The sequence below is a fragment of the Talpa occidentalis genome, unplaced genomic scaffold (genome assembly GCF_014898055.3).
Source record: "Talpa occidentalis isolate TD23 unplaced genomic scaffold, MPIMG_talOcc4v2.1, whole genome shotgun sequence".
NCBI classification, from domain to species: domain Eukaryota; kingdom Metazoa; phylum Chordata; class Mammalia; order Eulipotyphla; family Talpidae; genus Talpa; species Talpa occidentalis.
This window is the reverse complement of record NW_026555331.1, coordinates 109,967,759-109,985,312: the sequence shown is the minus strand read 5'-3', so window position 1 is coordinate 109,985,312 and position 17,554 is coordinate 109,967,759. Positions and strand designations below refer to the sequence as shown.

At 37.5% G+C, this 17,554-nt stretch overlaps 1 protein-coding gene across 1 annotated transcript in view; it reads left to right on the top strand.

The window, feature by feature from the left end:
- The first annotated feature begins 128 nt into the window (after positions 1 to 128).
- The window catches only part of TBX20 (T-box transcription factor 20), a 37,229-nt gene continuing 19,803 nt past the window's right edge, over positions 129 to 17,554 (top strand). The window contains exons 1-5 of the mRNA XM_037517991.2: positions 129 to 255; positions 3,546 to 3,795; positions 4,860 to 5,024; positions 8,458 to 8,566; positions 11,213 to 11,371. Coding sequence (XP_037373888.1) covers positions 129 to 255; positions 3,546 to 3,795; positions 4,860 to 5,024; positions 8,458 to 8,566; positions 11,213 to 11,371 — 810 coding nt within the window. The remainder of the gene's footprint in view (positions 256 to 3,545; positions 3,796 to 4,859; positions 5,025 to 8,457; positions 8,567 to 11,212; positions 11,372 to 17,554) is intronic.

Here is a 17,554-nt window from a genome sequence, read left to right as displayed (position 1 = left end):
GCAGTCCTCGACTCCCCTGTGACCGCATTCAGAAACTTTGCACTGTGTTTCGGTCTTGGTCTCCCCTCGGGAAGCTGGACAGCTGTTCGGCAGACCTGGTTCCTGGCCAGGAGCGCGCACTTGGGGCCATGGAGTTCACGGCGTCGCCCAAACCTCAGCTGTCCTCCCGGGCCAACGCCTTCTCCATCGCCGCGCTCATGTCGAGCGGCGGCTCCAAGGAGAAGGAGGCCGCGGAGAACACCATCAAACCTCTGGGTAAGTCGGTCTCCCCGGCTGTGCCCTGCGAGAGGGGCAAGGGATGCTGTTCATCTATCTGGCTCCGGGTCTTTGGGCTGCGGGAGACTCTGGAGGGTGCCCGTCTTTCCTGGCTCCTGGCAGCTTCTGACCCCCGAGGCCATCGGGTTGGGAGATTTTTTCATTTTGGCGCAAGTTTTCTTTGGGGACTTCACAATATATTAAATACAACCAGTATCCCATCTCGTGTGCGCTCCAGTCGCTGTCCCTACCCATTTATCTAGATTCTGATGTCAAGTTAAACCTGTGGGGTGCGTGGGTTTCGTAACAACTCAGGGATAGATAATAATAAAACCCCCTTTTAAGCTCAACAGCTTAAAATTTATAATGCCTGTGACCCCTGTTTGTGCATTTGAAGCCAAGGAGAACTGAAATGTAGTAGAAACTAGTTTAATTTTGCTTTCCCTCTAAACTAGAGTCAGCACTTTAAAATCACTGTCAAGTGCTGTAGAATTAGCCATTTCTCCCATCTTCTTCACAGAAGCTCTTAGCTGTATCCGTTAGACATCATTTTATAACTGTCGTCATTTTCAGTGGAGGTTGGCAAAAACATTAACCAGTAATCATTTCCCAAATTCCTCAACTTTTAGCTATACTGTTTATTTAGCAACCTTTACCATTTATAGAAGATACTAGACTCAGAGTAAAGGGAGAACAGAGATTATGTTAGCCCAAGTGAATTGTGTGGGAAAGAAATTGCTGGAGATAGTGTTTAAAAATCCCTCTACAAGTGAGATAGAAAGAAGTGTTCTCTTCATTACATCTTGGGTACCCAGAAAATATTTTATACTTCCTGATCATTTGGTAGCCCCCAAAACAGTGAGAGCATCAAGTAGCAAACAAAATATTTACTTTTTAACTCATTGAATTTTTGTTTTGCTTCCTTCTCCTTCCGGGCGCTTTAATAGCTCTCATCCAAAATAAAAACAATAATCTGAAAGATGAGGTGTTAGAGATGAAAAATAAAGCACCTGGGCAGAGAAACAAGAGAAAACTAAAATTCCCTAACATCTTGAAACCAGGGAAAAGGAAACCAGACTCTTTCTAGAAAACATAATGATATCTAAAAATTTCATCCAAGATTTTTACTTCCTTTCCCCCCTTTTTCCATTTGCCCCCATCAAAATCTAAATCTGCCAAAGAAATGGAAACCAATTAAACAAAATGTATGTAGAAATAACTTAACTTCCAATTTCAAAGTTATGTTTGTTGCACTTCTCAGCAGTGTCCACTCCTATTTAGAGGGCTTTGAAATTCTTTATAAATGCTTCCATCTCAGTTTGGTAGCTAGGAGGAAAAGCGGATTCCAGGTTAAAATTCCTGGAGAAATACAGACAATAGATGCCCAGTCAGCCAGTTTGAGTGCCAGCTCCACCTTCATTTTAGCACTGCTTTTGTCTCTCTTTATTTGCCTGGGGAAACACAACTTCTATCTAAATTTTGAAGTATAAAACCACTCCCAGCTCACAGCACTCCTTACCCCACACGTTCACAATGGGTAAATTGAGTGTCCCTTCCCTGGACTTTAAGGATGGGATCTGAAAGAATCTGAAGGTATTCTTGTCCCTTTCAATGGCCAGTTTGACAGAGTCCTATTAGTGACTACAAGCAAAGGACTGGTCAGGAGAAACACCTAAAGTTTCTGTTAAGAGAGGATGTGTTGCCTTGAAACCCTGGTCAGATATTGAAGCAACAAAGTGTCTCAGGAGTGCCTATTTAAATACATTAAGTCTGTTTTAGAACTGCCTCAGACCACTAGAGCATTTCTTTTAAAAAAAAATTATTGAGATATAATTGACATCTGTCACTGTGTTAGAACATTTCTGGATCATTTCTTTTTCCTGCACTGCCCAACCCTGACATTTAGTTAGTACCAGGCTAAGGGAGTTTGCTTTTTTTAAATTATAAGAAAATAAGAAAATTCCTAAGACCACTTGTTAATGTTCTATAAAGATATTATGTAAATGTTTTTCTGAAAGTAAGATTTTGTTGTAACATGGTTCTCATTCTTTGAATTTGAAAACAGAAGGTTAAGAATTAATTTGGTTATTTTTAATTTAAAATATTTCCATGAATTGGATTATTACTGTAAGGAAAAAAGATAAAAATTCTCTATTTCCAGCGTGCCTTCCCCACAAGGAAAAATTAAAAAAAATTTATATGATATAAACATGTCACAGTGCCCACATACATGTAGAACTTGCTTCAGTACCTTGAGGGCACTTAGAACAAAGTTGTTTGGAAATCAGTTTCACATTTCAGATTCAAGTAGTTTCTTTTTTAAGGGATGCAAGATAATTGGAACAATTACAGAACTCCCCCTGTATTCCATCAAAGTGACTGGTGTAGTCCCAGGCCCTTATCAGCTGTGGAGGAGAATGTGTGGTTCATAGGCAGTGGTATTCCAGCCTGGTGGTAGATGGCAAAGCATTAGTCCAACTTAATATTCTTCCAGCCTGCGTTTGGGACTATTTCCTCACTTCTAAGATCTTTTTGAGAGAGAGAGAGAGAGAGAGAGAGCAAGAATTTGTCCTTAAAACAGTTGTTTTAAGATTATTCCAAAAACAGCCCAGACAGATCACTCCTCTGATTTAACAAGCTGTGCACGAGGGTCTTTTTTTAAGATCTCAGGCTGGAGGGATATCGTAAAGAATACCTTAATCTAACTAAAGCCCTGGAAACTGGGAACCACGCAGAGAAATGAAATGACTTAATTCTATTTTGAATCCTGTCTCCCCCACACCCTTATTTTCTCTTTGAGGAAGAGAGAAGGGAAGGAAAAGCTCTCTCAAAGTGAGAAAGGTGCTGATATATTTCTGTGCATGCCCTTGATCTCCATGGAGACAAACTTTTCCTGCTTGTCAAAGGGAGGGGACTAGATCCCACAAATTGTGAAATTCAGAACTTAGGTGGGATAACAAATAGGTATACTTGCTTTTTGTCCCTAACGATTTCCACCTTTCCTTTTTTTCCATGCCTTATGTTTTTATTTGTGAAAGTGGTTTCAGTAATACTGGTTACAAACTTGGTTCTAGAACTTGTTTGATTCAACAAGCATGCCTGCGGGCATGTCACTCCTTGGGAATCCTGTTTCATTTGCATAGTTGTGGGCTATTTCTACCTTTCTGGAATTTCTTAGTTTAACTTTTCTGAAGTTAAATCCAGATACCTTTTCAGTTATGCTGCTCTCCTTCCTGTGTCTTTTCTTGCTCGATGGTGTCAGCTGTCATTCTTTATTCTCTTTCTTGCAGAACAATTTGTTGAAAAGTCATCCTGCGCCCAGCCCCTGGGTGAGCTGACCAGCCTGGATGCACATGGGGAGTTCAGTGGCAGCGGGAGCAGCCCATCTTCTTCCTCTCTCTGCACGGAGCCACTGATCCCCACCACTCCTGTCATTCCCAGCGAGGAAATGGCCAAAATCACCTGCAGCCTGGAGACCAAGGAGCTCTGGGACAAATTCCATGAGCTGGGCACAGAGATGATCATCACCAAGTCGGGCAGGTAGCTGGTCCTCGGCGGGTGAGGAGTTGGGACAAGGGGATGATGCATGGCTTAGGGCCATTACAGAAGCTGGTGAAGCTGTGCTGGTCACTGGTCATGACCATTGAGTAGAAGGTTCACTCAAGAAGGACTCCTTCCAGAGCACTTCCTGTTGGAAAAAGCTGCTGAGACAAATTTTCAGGCTTTTCTTTCTTGGGATACAGCCACGGGAATGCCCTACCCCAGTCTTGATGGAAAGGACAAAGGGAACAGGGATCTTGGCTCTGCAGCCCAGGAGGACTTGGAGGCACAGGGTAGGGATCTGGAGAGGAGTGTTTGGGGTGCAGGGTAAACTGCTGGTTGCTTGGAGGGAGGCAGGTAGCTTTCCTTTAATCGATGTCAATATGCAGAAGCCACCAATCTCATTAAAAGCTAAAAGCAAAACCTAGGCAGAAGAATGACATTTGAAACAACTCTCCAGGTAGGATGGAGTGCTGGTGCAGAAGGCCCCTTTGCATCTAAGATAGCCAGGCAGGTTCAGCCTGGGCAGGAAGCTGGGCCGGGGCGGGGGTGGGGGGAGGGGGGATGCGCCTCTGGGTCCAGGGCTCGGTGCACAGCCCTAGCCAGTAGAATCTGGTTGCTCCAGCTCTCGAAACTCTGGGAAGGGCCCCTGGGCCTCTTGAAACCCAAGCAGAGAACCCTGCTCTGACTTTGTTTGACAGAAGCTGGAATTTTCTTGCTGCCCCAAGGGGGTTGTGAGCTGCTCCTGCACTGAGTCCAGGAGCTTCAGGTGCTTGATAATTAAGTTGCTGAAGATTTTCCTTAATGACAGACCTTTGTATTTAAAAAAAAAAAATGAAACAAAACTTTTCACCTACCAATGAGGACTCAAGTGAAGATGACATCTAAAATTATCTAGGTTTGGGAGAAAGTTGGGTCTCTTATTCACATCTCTATTTCTTTCCAGGAAACAAAAGCAGCGGTTTAAGGGAGGGGAGTGGGGCCCTTGTTTTTCTCTCTTTAATCCAAGCCAGCTCATTAGGGGGTGTGAGCTCCCGCCAATTATCTCTGTCTCCCTGTGTCAGGAGGATGTTTCCTACCATCCGGGTGTCCTTTTCGGGTGTGGATCCTGAGGCCAAGTACATAGTGCTGATGGACATCGTCCCTGTGGACAACAAGAGGTACCGCTACGCCTACCACCGGTCCTCCTGGCTAGTGGCTGGCAAGGCTGACCCACCGCTACCAGCCAGGTTCGTGCCTACAGATTTTCTGCCTGAGCAATACGAATCCTGCTGGCATAATGTCTCTGGTCCTGGTTGTTTAAATTTTAAACAGGTCTGTTTTGAAAGCAGTGGGTTCTGGCAAGAGAACATTTCAAGCTCAGACACACTCCAGTATTACTATATAAAATACGGGTTAGTCTCTGAAAAGGGCGGAATTTGTGCATAGACAAAACATTGTCTTTAATTTGATCTTTCATTGTAATTCATTCCAAAGTTTTTCCTAATTTCAGTTTGGATATTTGTTAAATCTGGATCCATTTTATATGGCAGCAATCATTTCTAATTGGCGACTTAACCCTGCTTGAAATCTTTTTTCAAGAGTGAGTTTTAGTAAAATAGTTGTTTACAGTAAATATTTGTTAACAATGTGGTTTTATATGCACATAATTAACATTATCTGGGTAAACAGTGGTTGTATTTGACCAATAAAGGACTTAGAGATTTTAAGTAAGAAAAACAAGCTCTTTTTTTCTCTCCAAAATAAATTTAGTGTGAATTAATTCAATATTAGGTTAATAGCTTTTTAATATATTGGAATATATAAATTTATTTTTGTGCTATTTATTGCTAATAATCTTTTTTTCCCAGATGTCCTCAGATTAAAAATCACTTGCAAACTTTTATTTGTCTGCCCTGGGCATTCTTTGGAGAAAGAGCTTGTATTTGCATGTGCGAATAATAATAGTTGAAGTTAAAAGAATTAATTGCTTACTTGAAAACAAAACAAAGGACACTCACTACCTCACTTTACATTTAGGGCTCTAAAACCAAGCCTCACAGCCTTTAATTGTTTTGTGACTATTTTTGTAACTGATTAAGAGTTCTTATCAGAGTTAAGAATTATTTTAAATATACAGATTTAGGAAATTTGAAGTTATGGCTGGTTTGAACTACGTGTTTAGTTTGAAGTCTTAGCAAGGCGCAGAATGAACACAGATATTTACACATGCAATTCAGATATAAAATTAAGTTTACCTAGTAGTTGACCCAAGTATTGTGTTTACAGTATGTTACAAGTGCACTAGAGAAGAGATGAAAAGCAGGATCTGAAGAATCTCCCTTCCCATAAGAGACTAGGAAGGATATCTTCCTGGCCAGTATGTAAATTAGTATGTTAAATAACGAGGGAATTTGCGAACAATTGTTTGTTTAATTGAGCAAGAACCACTAGTTTACAGTAGATATTAAAATGAATTGATTTAGTGTTTCCCATTATTTATTGCCCAATCACTAATTTGCTTTCAGTCTTCAGCTTCCTTCCAAATTTTTCAATTTTATTTTAGAGAGAAAGAGAAAAATGTTTTAGCAGATTCCTAACCATTTTATAGGCAAATTCTCATTTCTTTTTTCAAAGTGTTTCCTCTAAGAAGTTAATCACTCTTATTTAACATACATTTTCTCCATATCTGAAGGTATGGGGAACTGGTGCAGGCCGGCAGGACTTTGGAAATATGACATGCCTTGTTTATGTTACTAATCTGTTCTGGTTGGAGATGGAAAGCATGTTCCAATATGCTATCTTAACTGAAGCATGTTTAAGTTATTGCTGGAATTTTAAGTCCAAAGGGACTTCAGAGAGGAGGGGCTTCCTGTATGTTCTTTCATTCATCCTAGTTCAGTTTATGTATGTGTATATTGATAAACAAGTTTAATACATTATAAGATAGAAATATACTCAATAATTTAAACAAGTGTTTGATATTATTATAATAACTATTGTGTGATATAATTTGCTCTATTTTCCAACTTTGCTAGGCAAAGTTGAGGAACTTGGGAGGTGATCATTTTTGTAATGTTGATAGAAATTCTGTATGGTTCTAGGTCTTTGGAACATTTATTTCAGGCTAAAATTCATCAGTCAGATGTTACTAATCAGAAGCAATTCTTGGCATTATTGTTTGAACATAATTACGGGCAAGACATTTATATGATCTAAAATAATGTTGTATTTTAAGGTAGGATCTTTTCTTGGAAGTTATTGATATTTAACTAAATTTATCTTTTTGTTAATGTGATTACAAATGGTGAAGTAATCAATAAAAAGGAAACATTTTATCAATTTCTACGATTTTAAGTATTTTTGAATCTTCTGGAAAGTGGGGGTATGTGAACTATGGTGGTGATCAACAAAACAACTGTACTTATAAAATACACCTTTGGAGGATAACACTTGAAAAGTTAGTATTACTGTGTCATCAAAGAATACTTCAATTGAAAGGCAATTTTGAACAATACTAAGGAAAAAATTAAACAGATAGACAAACAGCTTCCATGTTTCCACACATGGACCTGATTCTTCCATTTTCAGTCCCCTGTGCACAAACCACTGCACAGACTTCTTTTTCTTTATATAAATGTTGCAAGGAAAGGTTTTGTGACTTTTTTTTCCCTGCCTTTACCTTAATCAAAATATTTATGTTTAGTTATCCAAAAAATTCTGTCCAAAATTTCGACTGAAATAACCCTGTTACGTGAGTAAAGGAATTTGTCCTTTTACATGGAAACTTTTGCCTTCCCCCTCATTAGCTCTATAATCTCCTCCAGTTTTGGAATGGTTTTTGTATATCCACCAGGATTAGGATATACAACAGATGTGTACTTAGTATAATGGCTGCATGTAACTTTGATTGAGTAAAAGATTGCCTTGCCCATGGCAGTTGATCAGTGAATGAATACATGACAAATATATTATTTTTGCCATCAAAGATTTTTTTTTTGAGGGCGGGCTTAGGTTATTTATACATAAATACATTGAATAATTTGAAGCTTACTCAGCTTGTTTTTTTTACTCTTGTTTAGCAGGAGCTTAACTAAATGATGAAAGTAGTAGCGTGTGATGGGAGCCAGGGACTGATCTGTGACTATAAAAGTTCCCCAGTTTACTTTATTACAATTAATCTGTCTTATTAATACAGGATATACACTTTAAGCTGAATCACCTTCAAGTTTAAATAAATGGATTCACTAAAATTATTTCCTCTTTTAATTTCTTTATACCTTCTTGGCTTGTTATGCTTGTACTAGGAACTTGTTATACAATTAGCATGACCTTGTCTTTGTTTTGAAAATACCAAATACCTATGACAATAAGATTTTATATTTGACAAAAACAGCATGTGGAAGAAAACTTACCTTTAAAAAAGAGACTTGCTCAGCAGATAATAGAAAATTTATTAAATATTACCCCTTTTTAGATCATTGGTATGCAAAACATATTTAGATGTTTTAGTTATTTTGGTATTGCTGTATTATTAAATTTGAGATATATGGGGCAAATAAAATTGACCATTTATATGAGGTTTTTGTGTTCCTTTAGAATCAGAATATTTTGTAAACCACAGGGAATTGTTTTTTTTTTTTTTTAATATATCTCAATAAGATTTTCCAATAATTTTCTTAGGCTGTATGTGCACCCAGATTCTCCTTTCACTGGTGAGCAGCTACTCAAACAGATGGTGTCTTTTGAAAAGGTGAAACTCACCAATAATGAACTGGATCAACATGGCCACGTAAGTACAATGCCTTGGACTCTGTGGGTTTCCTGAGATGGAATGGAGATGTCATACACAACTGCCTCCCTCTGAGTCTCTTTCTCCTCTCTCTCTCTCTCTCTCTCTCCCCCCCCTTCCTACCCTCCATCTGGTAGTCATTTGATGAGAACTTTCTGTGAGAACAACATCATGTTCTTCACTGTTGTTGTCAAGGGGTCATTTACAGGGATGCCATGTTCCATTTCTATGCAGGAGGGTCCATAACTGTCCACATTATGGCTTACCTAAGACTTCTGCAACTACTTCACCATCTGCACCAACTAAACAAAGGGAACATGCATTTTGGAGGCTATGACAGCATGTTGTGGGATTAAACACCTCATTTCTGTCAATGGTGCATCCGATAACATAAAGGGAGTGGGGGTAAGACCTTCTTTGGGGAGTTCCCAAAGTGTGTTCTGTAGAATACCGTCATGTCAGATGTAATATAACAAAAGATTACTATAGCCAAATACATTTGGGAAAGTGCTATTTATTTATCCTGTATCCTTTTTATAGAGAGAGGCTTAAGAATATTAAAGAACTAGAAGTTTTGCAATTAAAAACAAAGCAATTAGATTGTTAATCAAAATGTGGAGAAAAGAGCAATTGGAATTCCTAGCTCTTGTCAATTAATAAACCAGTAGCATCGAGGAAGGCCTTTATACATTTGATAAGCTTCTTTTTCAAGGAACTCTCAGTGATGTTATAAAATTATGTAGTAATAGTGCTTGAGATTTTATGCTCAGAAAATTCTAGACCAACTTACATGCTTCTTCTGGTTGAGAACAATAGTGTTTGTTTTTTGCCTTGATTGCCTGAAAGCTAATTGGTATTTTCATAGTTGTTTTTCTTGATTTAGATATTCTGATGTAATTATTCTCTCTTACCACCTTTATTAACGCTGTTATTGCTTGAAGGCCTTTTTTCCCTGCCTTTACCTTAATCAAAATATTTATGTTTAGTTATCCAAAAAATTCTGTCCAAAATTTCTACTGAATCTGTCTATGCAGTTGAAAAGAATAGTTTCAAAACTTTTGTCAGAAAATATGTTTATAAGTAGATAATGAATTAGAGAATTTTACACATGGTTTCCAATGGTTGGGTTCAACCTGGGGCCAAATCAGTAACTTCAGGCATTGCCATCATCCATTGGCTCACAGGAGACCTTGCTTATCACAGTTAAGTCAGAGTAGCCAGTGACTCATGACTCTGCATGGGTTGTTGGCAATGTATCCATAGCTTTCTGTTAGTTTATATGTTAGAAAAGATAGTTGACCTTTATCTTTAAGTATTTGTTGACATACTTGCCCTTTCTTTTTTCTTTTTTTTTTTTAATTTACATTTCTTTCTTTTTTTTAAAGATTTATTTTTTATGCATACAAGAGCTGGGGTACAGGCCAGAGATGTGGTGGGGGTTGGGGGACAGTGAGAGGATTCACCAGAGACAGAGTGGGGAACAGAACAGGCAGACTGAAATACACTGCTGAGGGGAGCAGCGGGTGAGACAGGAGAGGTCTGCTGCTCCTTGTTGAAAGCTTTGTGGCTGGGGATCGAACTCATGCTACAGAGGCTGCAGATTGCTTCATAGTGCAGAGCTTAACCCCTTGTGCCACCAGAGAGGCCCCTAAAACTTTAATTATTTAATATAACTCTTTGTCAGCAGAAATAGTGTGTTCTGAAAACTATAAGGAAACATTTCTAGATTCTGTGTTGTTCTGCCAAGTCCTTTGAATCTGTCCTTAAGTAGCTTCCTCTATTAGATGCACATTTAGTTTTATAACAGGAATTCTTATTTCTAGGAATTCAGGTCGGTTTTTTTTCTTTATATTTTAAAATATTTATTTATTTTAGTTATTTGCGTCTTTTATTGGAATCCATGCCTCTTTAACCAGGGTATTTTTTGATTTCTAAATACTGACCCCTTTTGTTAGCTAAGGAAGGGTATATGAGCATCACTACCTTTCATGTCTAGTTCATAAATTGGAAGTTAGGAATCAGTGAAGCTGTCAGAAATAACAACAACAATAAAGTTTATATTTACTGAGTAATTCCTATTTGCTATGCTATTTATCGTCTAATCTGCATCACATTCTTCTATGAAATTAATACTGCTTTTGTATTTGAGAAAACTGGAGGTTAGAAAACTGGAAATGAGAGAGCAGTAAATTCAGTCCTCTAGCCAAGGATTAATGCCAAATTGCCTTGCTGAGTTGTTTTACATTTTTTCCCATATAAATAACAATCTGGCCTACTAGAATATACAATTTCTTACTTTAGAAAGTTGAGACATACATGTTTTTGTCTAACTAGACCATCAAAAAACATTTTATTAGGACTTGATTTAAAATAAATAAACTTAACCTCCAGATGGTTTTCTCCCCATTATTTTAGAAAGGACACTTGAAATGACCTGTAATATTTGCAGTTGTTTAGTAAAATATCATTCACAGCGGTGACTCTGCAGTATTCTTTGTAAATGATTTGCCTTTAGAGTAGAAAGGGAAGATCCTAATTTTAAAACTGAATTTGAAATTGCAGATTTTATCTTTTCTTTTCCTTGTTATCATTTGGCCTGATTAACAATGAATTTCAAATTCAGTGCTTCCCATCTCTTTGATGTAGATAATTTTGAACTCAATGCATAAGTACCAGCCGCGGGTGCACATCATTAAGAAGAAAGACCATACAGCCTCATTGCTCAATCTGAAGTCTGAAGAATTCAGAACTTTCATCTTTCCAGAGACAGTCTTTACGGCAGTGACTGCTTACCAGAATCAACTGGTGAGTACCACACACAATTTATTTCCTGAGTAAGATAAGAATTTAGGAGGTTTGTTCCATTGGAGAGGAGAACTATCCCAGTACTCAAAATAGAAGATCATTTTGGAGAGAGCTATTGAAGATCTGTCTCAGAACATCTAAGTGTGTTGAGTGACTTCAGCTCAACATTAAGAAGGCTTGTGCTACATCATCTGTTCTAGAATTTTTATATTCTTGTCCACTCCCCTGCCTAAACATGCCCCAATCTGCCTTTTCAAATTTCCTTCTCTAAAAAAAGGGCTTCTGTCATGAGTGGCACACGTAGGGCAGCTCGATTGCTCTGCATGCGGAATCGATATCAAATTTCCTTCTCTAGAAAATAACTTACTTCCTTTTCCTCCTGGTAGAGCCACATGAGGTGTATAACCTACAGTCACTGAGTCATAAAATTTAGTAGTTCAATTCTTTTGACTAAATTAATATTGATACTTTAGATATTTTGTGAGGCTCATTCAGCTGTAACCTAGGGTAAGATAATTCTAGTAAAAGTATTTTCAAATGTTTCTTTAGATAATAAGTTATGGTATATAAGCAGTTGTGTAACTAGCATCAAAATACTTAATTTACAATTTTGAGTTATATATTTCCTTCTGTTATACATCAAATTTAAAATTTATGCTTTCCTTCATCCATAAAAGTTAGTTCGGGCCTCCCCTGTGGTGTAGTGGTTGAGTGTTGGGTTGCGAAGCTGCCCACAGTCTCTGCAGCACCGGTTCGATTCCCGGCCGCCGGGTGAGGGTCCCACATGGCGTGCAGACCTCTCCTGCCATCCTCTCCTGCTGCTCCCCTCAGCAGTGTACTTCGTCAGTCTGCCTGTTCTGCTCTACCCTCTGGCTCTGGTGAATTCTCTCGCCCTCCCGTGCTTCTGACTGTATCCAGTGCTTGTATAAATAAATAAATAAATCTTAAAAAAAAAAAAAAAGTTAGTTCAACTCAGTAAGTATTATCAAAGTCTTATTCAGAGCCAGGTGCTCTTAGATATTCCCTGCTCTTAGGTTTTCTTCTTTCATGTTCAGCGTAATCCTGAATGGCTTGGGGTGATAATCACACTCTATGGTGAGGAATGTGAAGCCACAAGAGGATAAGTAATTTTCCCATAGTCAGGAAGAACCAGAGGTAGAGTTCCTTTCAGTAAAAGGAACTCACATTGTCACTTTACTTGACAAATTTGGCTATGTGTAGCCCCTCTCTGTCTTCATATCTTGCTTTTGTTTGGGTAGTTGTAGGCAACTAGGACTGTTGCTTTCCTCTTATCTTGGTTTTATGGTAAGGATACTGAGGAGCTGCTTGATAGAAGCTGTTAAGTGCTGCTTGATAGAAGCTCCAGAGTCTAGAGTGGGGTGGTCAACTGGAGGAGACATGCAGAGAGTCTTTGGTCTAGATTCTTCAGGAAGAACAAAAAGATGGAGCCGAAATCTCATATTATAAAAATAGCTCTTATTTGGATACCTATTGAGTAAGGCACCATTTTAACTGCATTAACTTACTTAATCTTTACATTGATGCTATGAGATAGGAATAGCTTTTTTATTCCACATTTTCCAGCTGGGAAATTGAGGTGTGGAGTCAAAGAATTCATCCAAAGTGCTCACAGATTTGAACCTACGTGGTTAGAAGTTAAGAATTATTCTTATCCTCTGAGCTGTAGAAGCCTGCTGGTGTTCTTAGGAAGCAGAACTTCATTTTCTCTTAGCTTTTGATTCTGATGGACTCTGATATTATTTCCAGAGGGATATTATGTTCATTTTTTTTTCAGCAAATGCTCACCACTTACTTGCTGTGTGCTGGGTGCTGTTCGCTGTATCACAGTGAGTGTAATATGGCCATGGTGATTGTCCTAAATTTGTGGTCAGAGCATCTCCACCACTAACTGCACCTAATAAGATGCTTTAATGACATCATCTCATTTAATTCTTTATTTTCCATCAACTTTTTAATTATTTATTTATTTTTTAAGATTTATTTATTTATGCATACAAGAACTGGGGTTCAGGCCAGAGGTGTGGGGGGTGAAAGGATTCACCAGAGACAGAGTGGGGAACAGAACAGGCAGAATGACTGAAATACACTGCTGAGGGGAACAGTGGGTGAGACGAGAGGTCTGTTGCACCATTTGGGTAGCTCTATGGCTGGGGATCAAACTCATGCTGCAGAGGTTGTGGATAGCTTCGCAGTGCTGTGCTTTAACCCCTTGCACCACCAGGGAGGCCCTCAAATTTTTATTTAGATAAATTTCAAATTAATCAAAAGTTAAATGGTAAAAAAGAACCCATGAACTCTCCACCTAGATTGAATAAATAGTATTTTGTCATATTTGCTTTACCCATCTTCCCCATCTCTCTCTCTCTTTCTTTGTACATATGTATACATATGCTTACACACATGTAATGTGTTATACATGTAATATATATCACACACATGTAGAATATATATATTTTTCTCTTGCCTGAATCACTTCAAACTAAGTCGCATACCTCATACTTTACCTATAAACACCTTTGCAAATGTTTGCTGACAATAAGAATATATATATTTGCAACCATAATGTCTTTATCATAGCTAGGAAAATTGATAATAATCATTCCTTATTATGATCTAAAATTCAGTTTATACTAACACTTTCAAAATGGACCAACAATTGTCTTTTATAACTTCAAAACCTCCAACCCCCTAAACTAGGATCTAACAAAGTTAATAGTTTAGATTCATTACTTTTTATACAGAAAATTCTCCACATTTTTTTCTCCATACCTCAGTTAATTCCGACACTATCCCCTGATGAAGGCCATATGAGTCCCTCTTTGTAGATGAAGAAGCTGAGGGTCAGACACAAACCCAAGTTCACAAGTCTGGTAAAATGACAGAAATATCTTGAGGATTTGATCTTAGGGGTCTCAATTCCTGCTTTCTGGTGACTGCATGCTAGATGGCAAAGCCGAAGATGTGGCCATTGACAGTGTCAAGGTTTGAATGCTGAATTAGAATATGTTGCTAAATTAAAATAGGTTAAGATACTAATAAACATACACACCAAGAGTTGTTGGACCTTTAGCAAATGTTTATTTCTGAGATTATAAATGGCCTTGAAATCCAGCTACTGTGTGTAGCTGTTCCTACTGGCATCATTAGATATAAAGATTAATCTTATTAGGATATATTTTTTGCTTCATAATACACAATAGAAATGATTAGATTTAGAACTAATTTTTCCAGTAGATCCTGCTGTATTTGAGTTTATTTCTATACATCCACTTTTAAAACTGTAATAGCTAGCACGATGTCGTGTGTGTGTGTGTGTGTGTGTGTGTGTATACACACACACATGCCTGTGAATGAAAGTCACTTAATAGATTTGATTTGCTAATCAAATAGATGAGTTTTGTAAATGGCTTGTAGACCTCATAAGATGACTAAAAATTTATATAGCAAGTGTTCTATAAACATGGAGTGAAGAAACCAATTTGTAGGTTTAGTATTTCACTTGATCTATGCAATTTTCTAAAGTTATTTTTCATTCTTTGTGGGCCTCCCCATATCTACTGCTTCTTTATTGTTATACCATGTTTGTGTACTGATTTTCTGATAGCAAACATATAATAAGGTAAATATATAGATACCAAACAAAATAAATATGTATTTAGTGTAACTGCTAGAATTTTTCCATGCGTAGAGAACAGTGAGAAAAGAGAGGATGAGGATTTAGAAGTTCACATTAAGCTCACCTTCATACCTCTTAAATATTGGAGAGAACAATTATTTTTATATATGTTGAAAACAAAATTAAAGTTTCCAATAGAATTTGTGAAAAAGCTTCTCATTAATTGTAGCTGGTAATTTTCTTTAGAAGTAATGAAAATGGGATATTTCTTTGCTATTTCTTTCCCTGGTTTTTGCAAGGATATGATTGCATTTCTTTACATTATTAGATAAAAGATAAATACATTACACTTTCAACAAACTATTTAATAATTTAAGATTTAAAGGTCATTCGTTGTTTTTGAGCAGGCAGACCATGGCTGTAGAGTTGAAGTGGAGGTCAGGTTTCATTTTGAAATGCCTTTGGACAGATCTTTTCCTGATAATTGGGGAAATGGTCTCTGAGGGCCAATTTCACCTGTGGCTGGGAACCCCAGACAGATTCAGAGTCCAGTGACATATTCAGAGTCCAGTGACATCATGTGGAATAATAGCCAGTGGAAAAGATCCCCTTTTCTTCCTTATAGCTCTCAGACTCAAAACTTGCCCCTTGCTTAGGCCTTCACGCCTTCATTTATCTACAGATTAAGGAGATGTTGAAAGAGTAAGCTTTTCAGGTTAGGAAATGCTTTGTGTTTGTTATCATTAAGATAATATATGACAAAACAGGGGTGTATTTTGGCCCGAATTAGTCAGTGATTTGCATATATGTAAATAAACACTAAGCTGCAGGATTTCTTAAATATATACTGCTCTCCTTGTTAATACTTTCATTTAATGAAATGAAAAACATTGCTGCTTAAAAGCTTATTTTTGAATTATAAAGAAACATACCAGTGTTTTCACATAGGTTTCTTCACCTGTTATGTTAGATAGTTGACTGTTTTGGGTCCTTGTTTAAGTAGTACCTGTGACATGGTTGACACTCTTGAACAGCATTGTTCTATATTTGGGGAGCAAATGAAATGATGTCCAGCTGTCTAATAACTCAGGTATTTTCATCAGTTCTCAAGAGGTTACCATTTTCAGTTATCCTAAATTTCATAAATGGATGTAAAACTATACCTTCAGGAATGAATTCCTTTCAATTTAACTATGGGCTTTTATTTAAACATCCATGGAATAAAGTCTATGCCCGACCTAGAATGTGAAATTTTTGCTATTAAAAATTTATTGTATCTTAAAATTAGAAAGCAAAATAAAATGCTTTTTTATGTGAACTCAAGAGCTTCAGCAGCTCTTGTCCCTAGACTTCCCACCTGTGTCTATGCAGACTTCTCTTTTAACAATTACCTGTTCCTTTCAGGGCTAGTTTGCCTGCTCGCCTATGACTATGTTGATACCTCTCTTTTCTTAATAAATCTGCCCTTTTGGATGTATATATTAAAAAAAAGACTTCACCTAAACTATCATGGTGAAAAGATGAAATCATATTATCTCTAACTGCTTGTTCTTGAAGCAAAGTTCAACAAACATTTCTGGGGTGGTTGTTGTTAATATCCCAATAGAGCCCAAATATACTAACATAGCAAGTACGGTGGATTCATCAGGAAGTTCAGCCCATGGTCTTTCTGCTACTAATCGATCCTCTGTGAAACCTGTTCAAGATTGTTATGGCCATCAAGGGCCCATGCACAGTTGTAGTTATAGGAGACCCAGACAGCTTTTCTTCTTTTTCTTTCCTACATTACATTTCATAAAAATTTTCCCACTACCTCCCAAACACAACTATTTTCTCTGGAAATAGATAAAACAGCTCCTAAAAAAAGTAAGTACTTGGTTATTGTCTTGAGCTCCTTTTCTAACCAGTGCGCTAAAGTTCAGTCATTGCTGTAACTAATAGGTAAATCTGTGTGTACATACTGTTTTCAAAACTTTGCTACAGTTTGAAATTACATCAAAATATAAAGAAAAGAGTTACTTTTGACACTCTTGAGGATCTTGAAAGAACTAAAAAGATACTGAAAATAGAAAATAATAGTTATTTAGAATAAATCAAATATGAAAATTTAGTTGAATATAGTTCACTTCCTCATTCAAAGTTATGGTATGGTAATGATGTTATATAAGGTGACACATCAGTTGAACAACACACATGTATAGTGTTTACTCCCTATGACAACTCTATGATCACCACATTCTGAGCCAGTGGTCTTTACCTTTGGGCAATAATGAAGGACAACAAATGTAATTCTCAAAGTCATTATCAGGAGCAATGTAGATTTAAAGTCCCTCTTTATTTATTATAACAGGTAATAATTTCTATCCTTTCTGTTTGTAAAGACTCAAAGCTTGATCTGTCACATTTTAGAATGCTGGCTATTGAAGTACTTTTTTTGAAATTAGTTTTTTCATCACATGCTATCTGCCATTGTCCCCACAAATTTTTATCCATTGTTAAATCGATTCACCTCTTGGGCCTCCCTCGTGGCGCAAGGGGTTAAGATG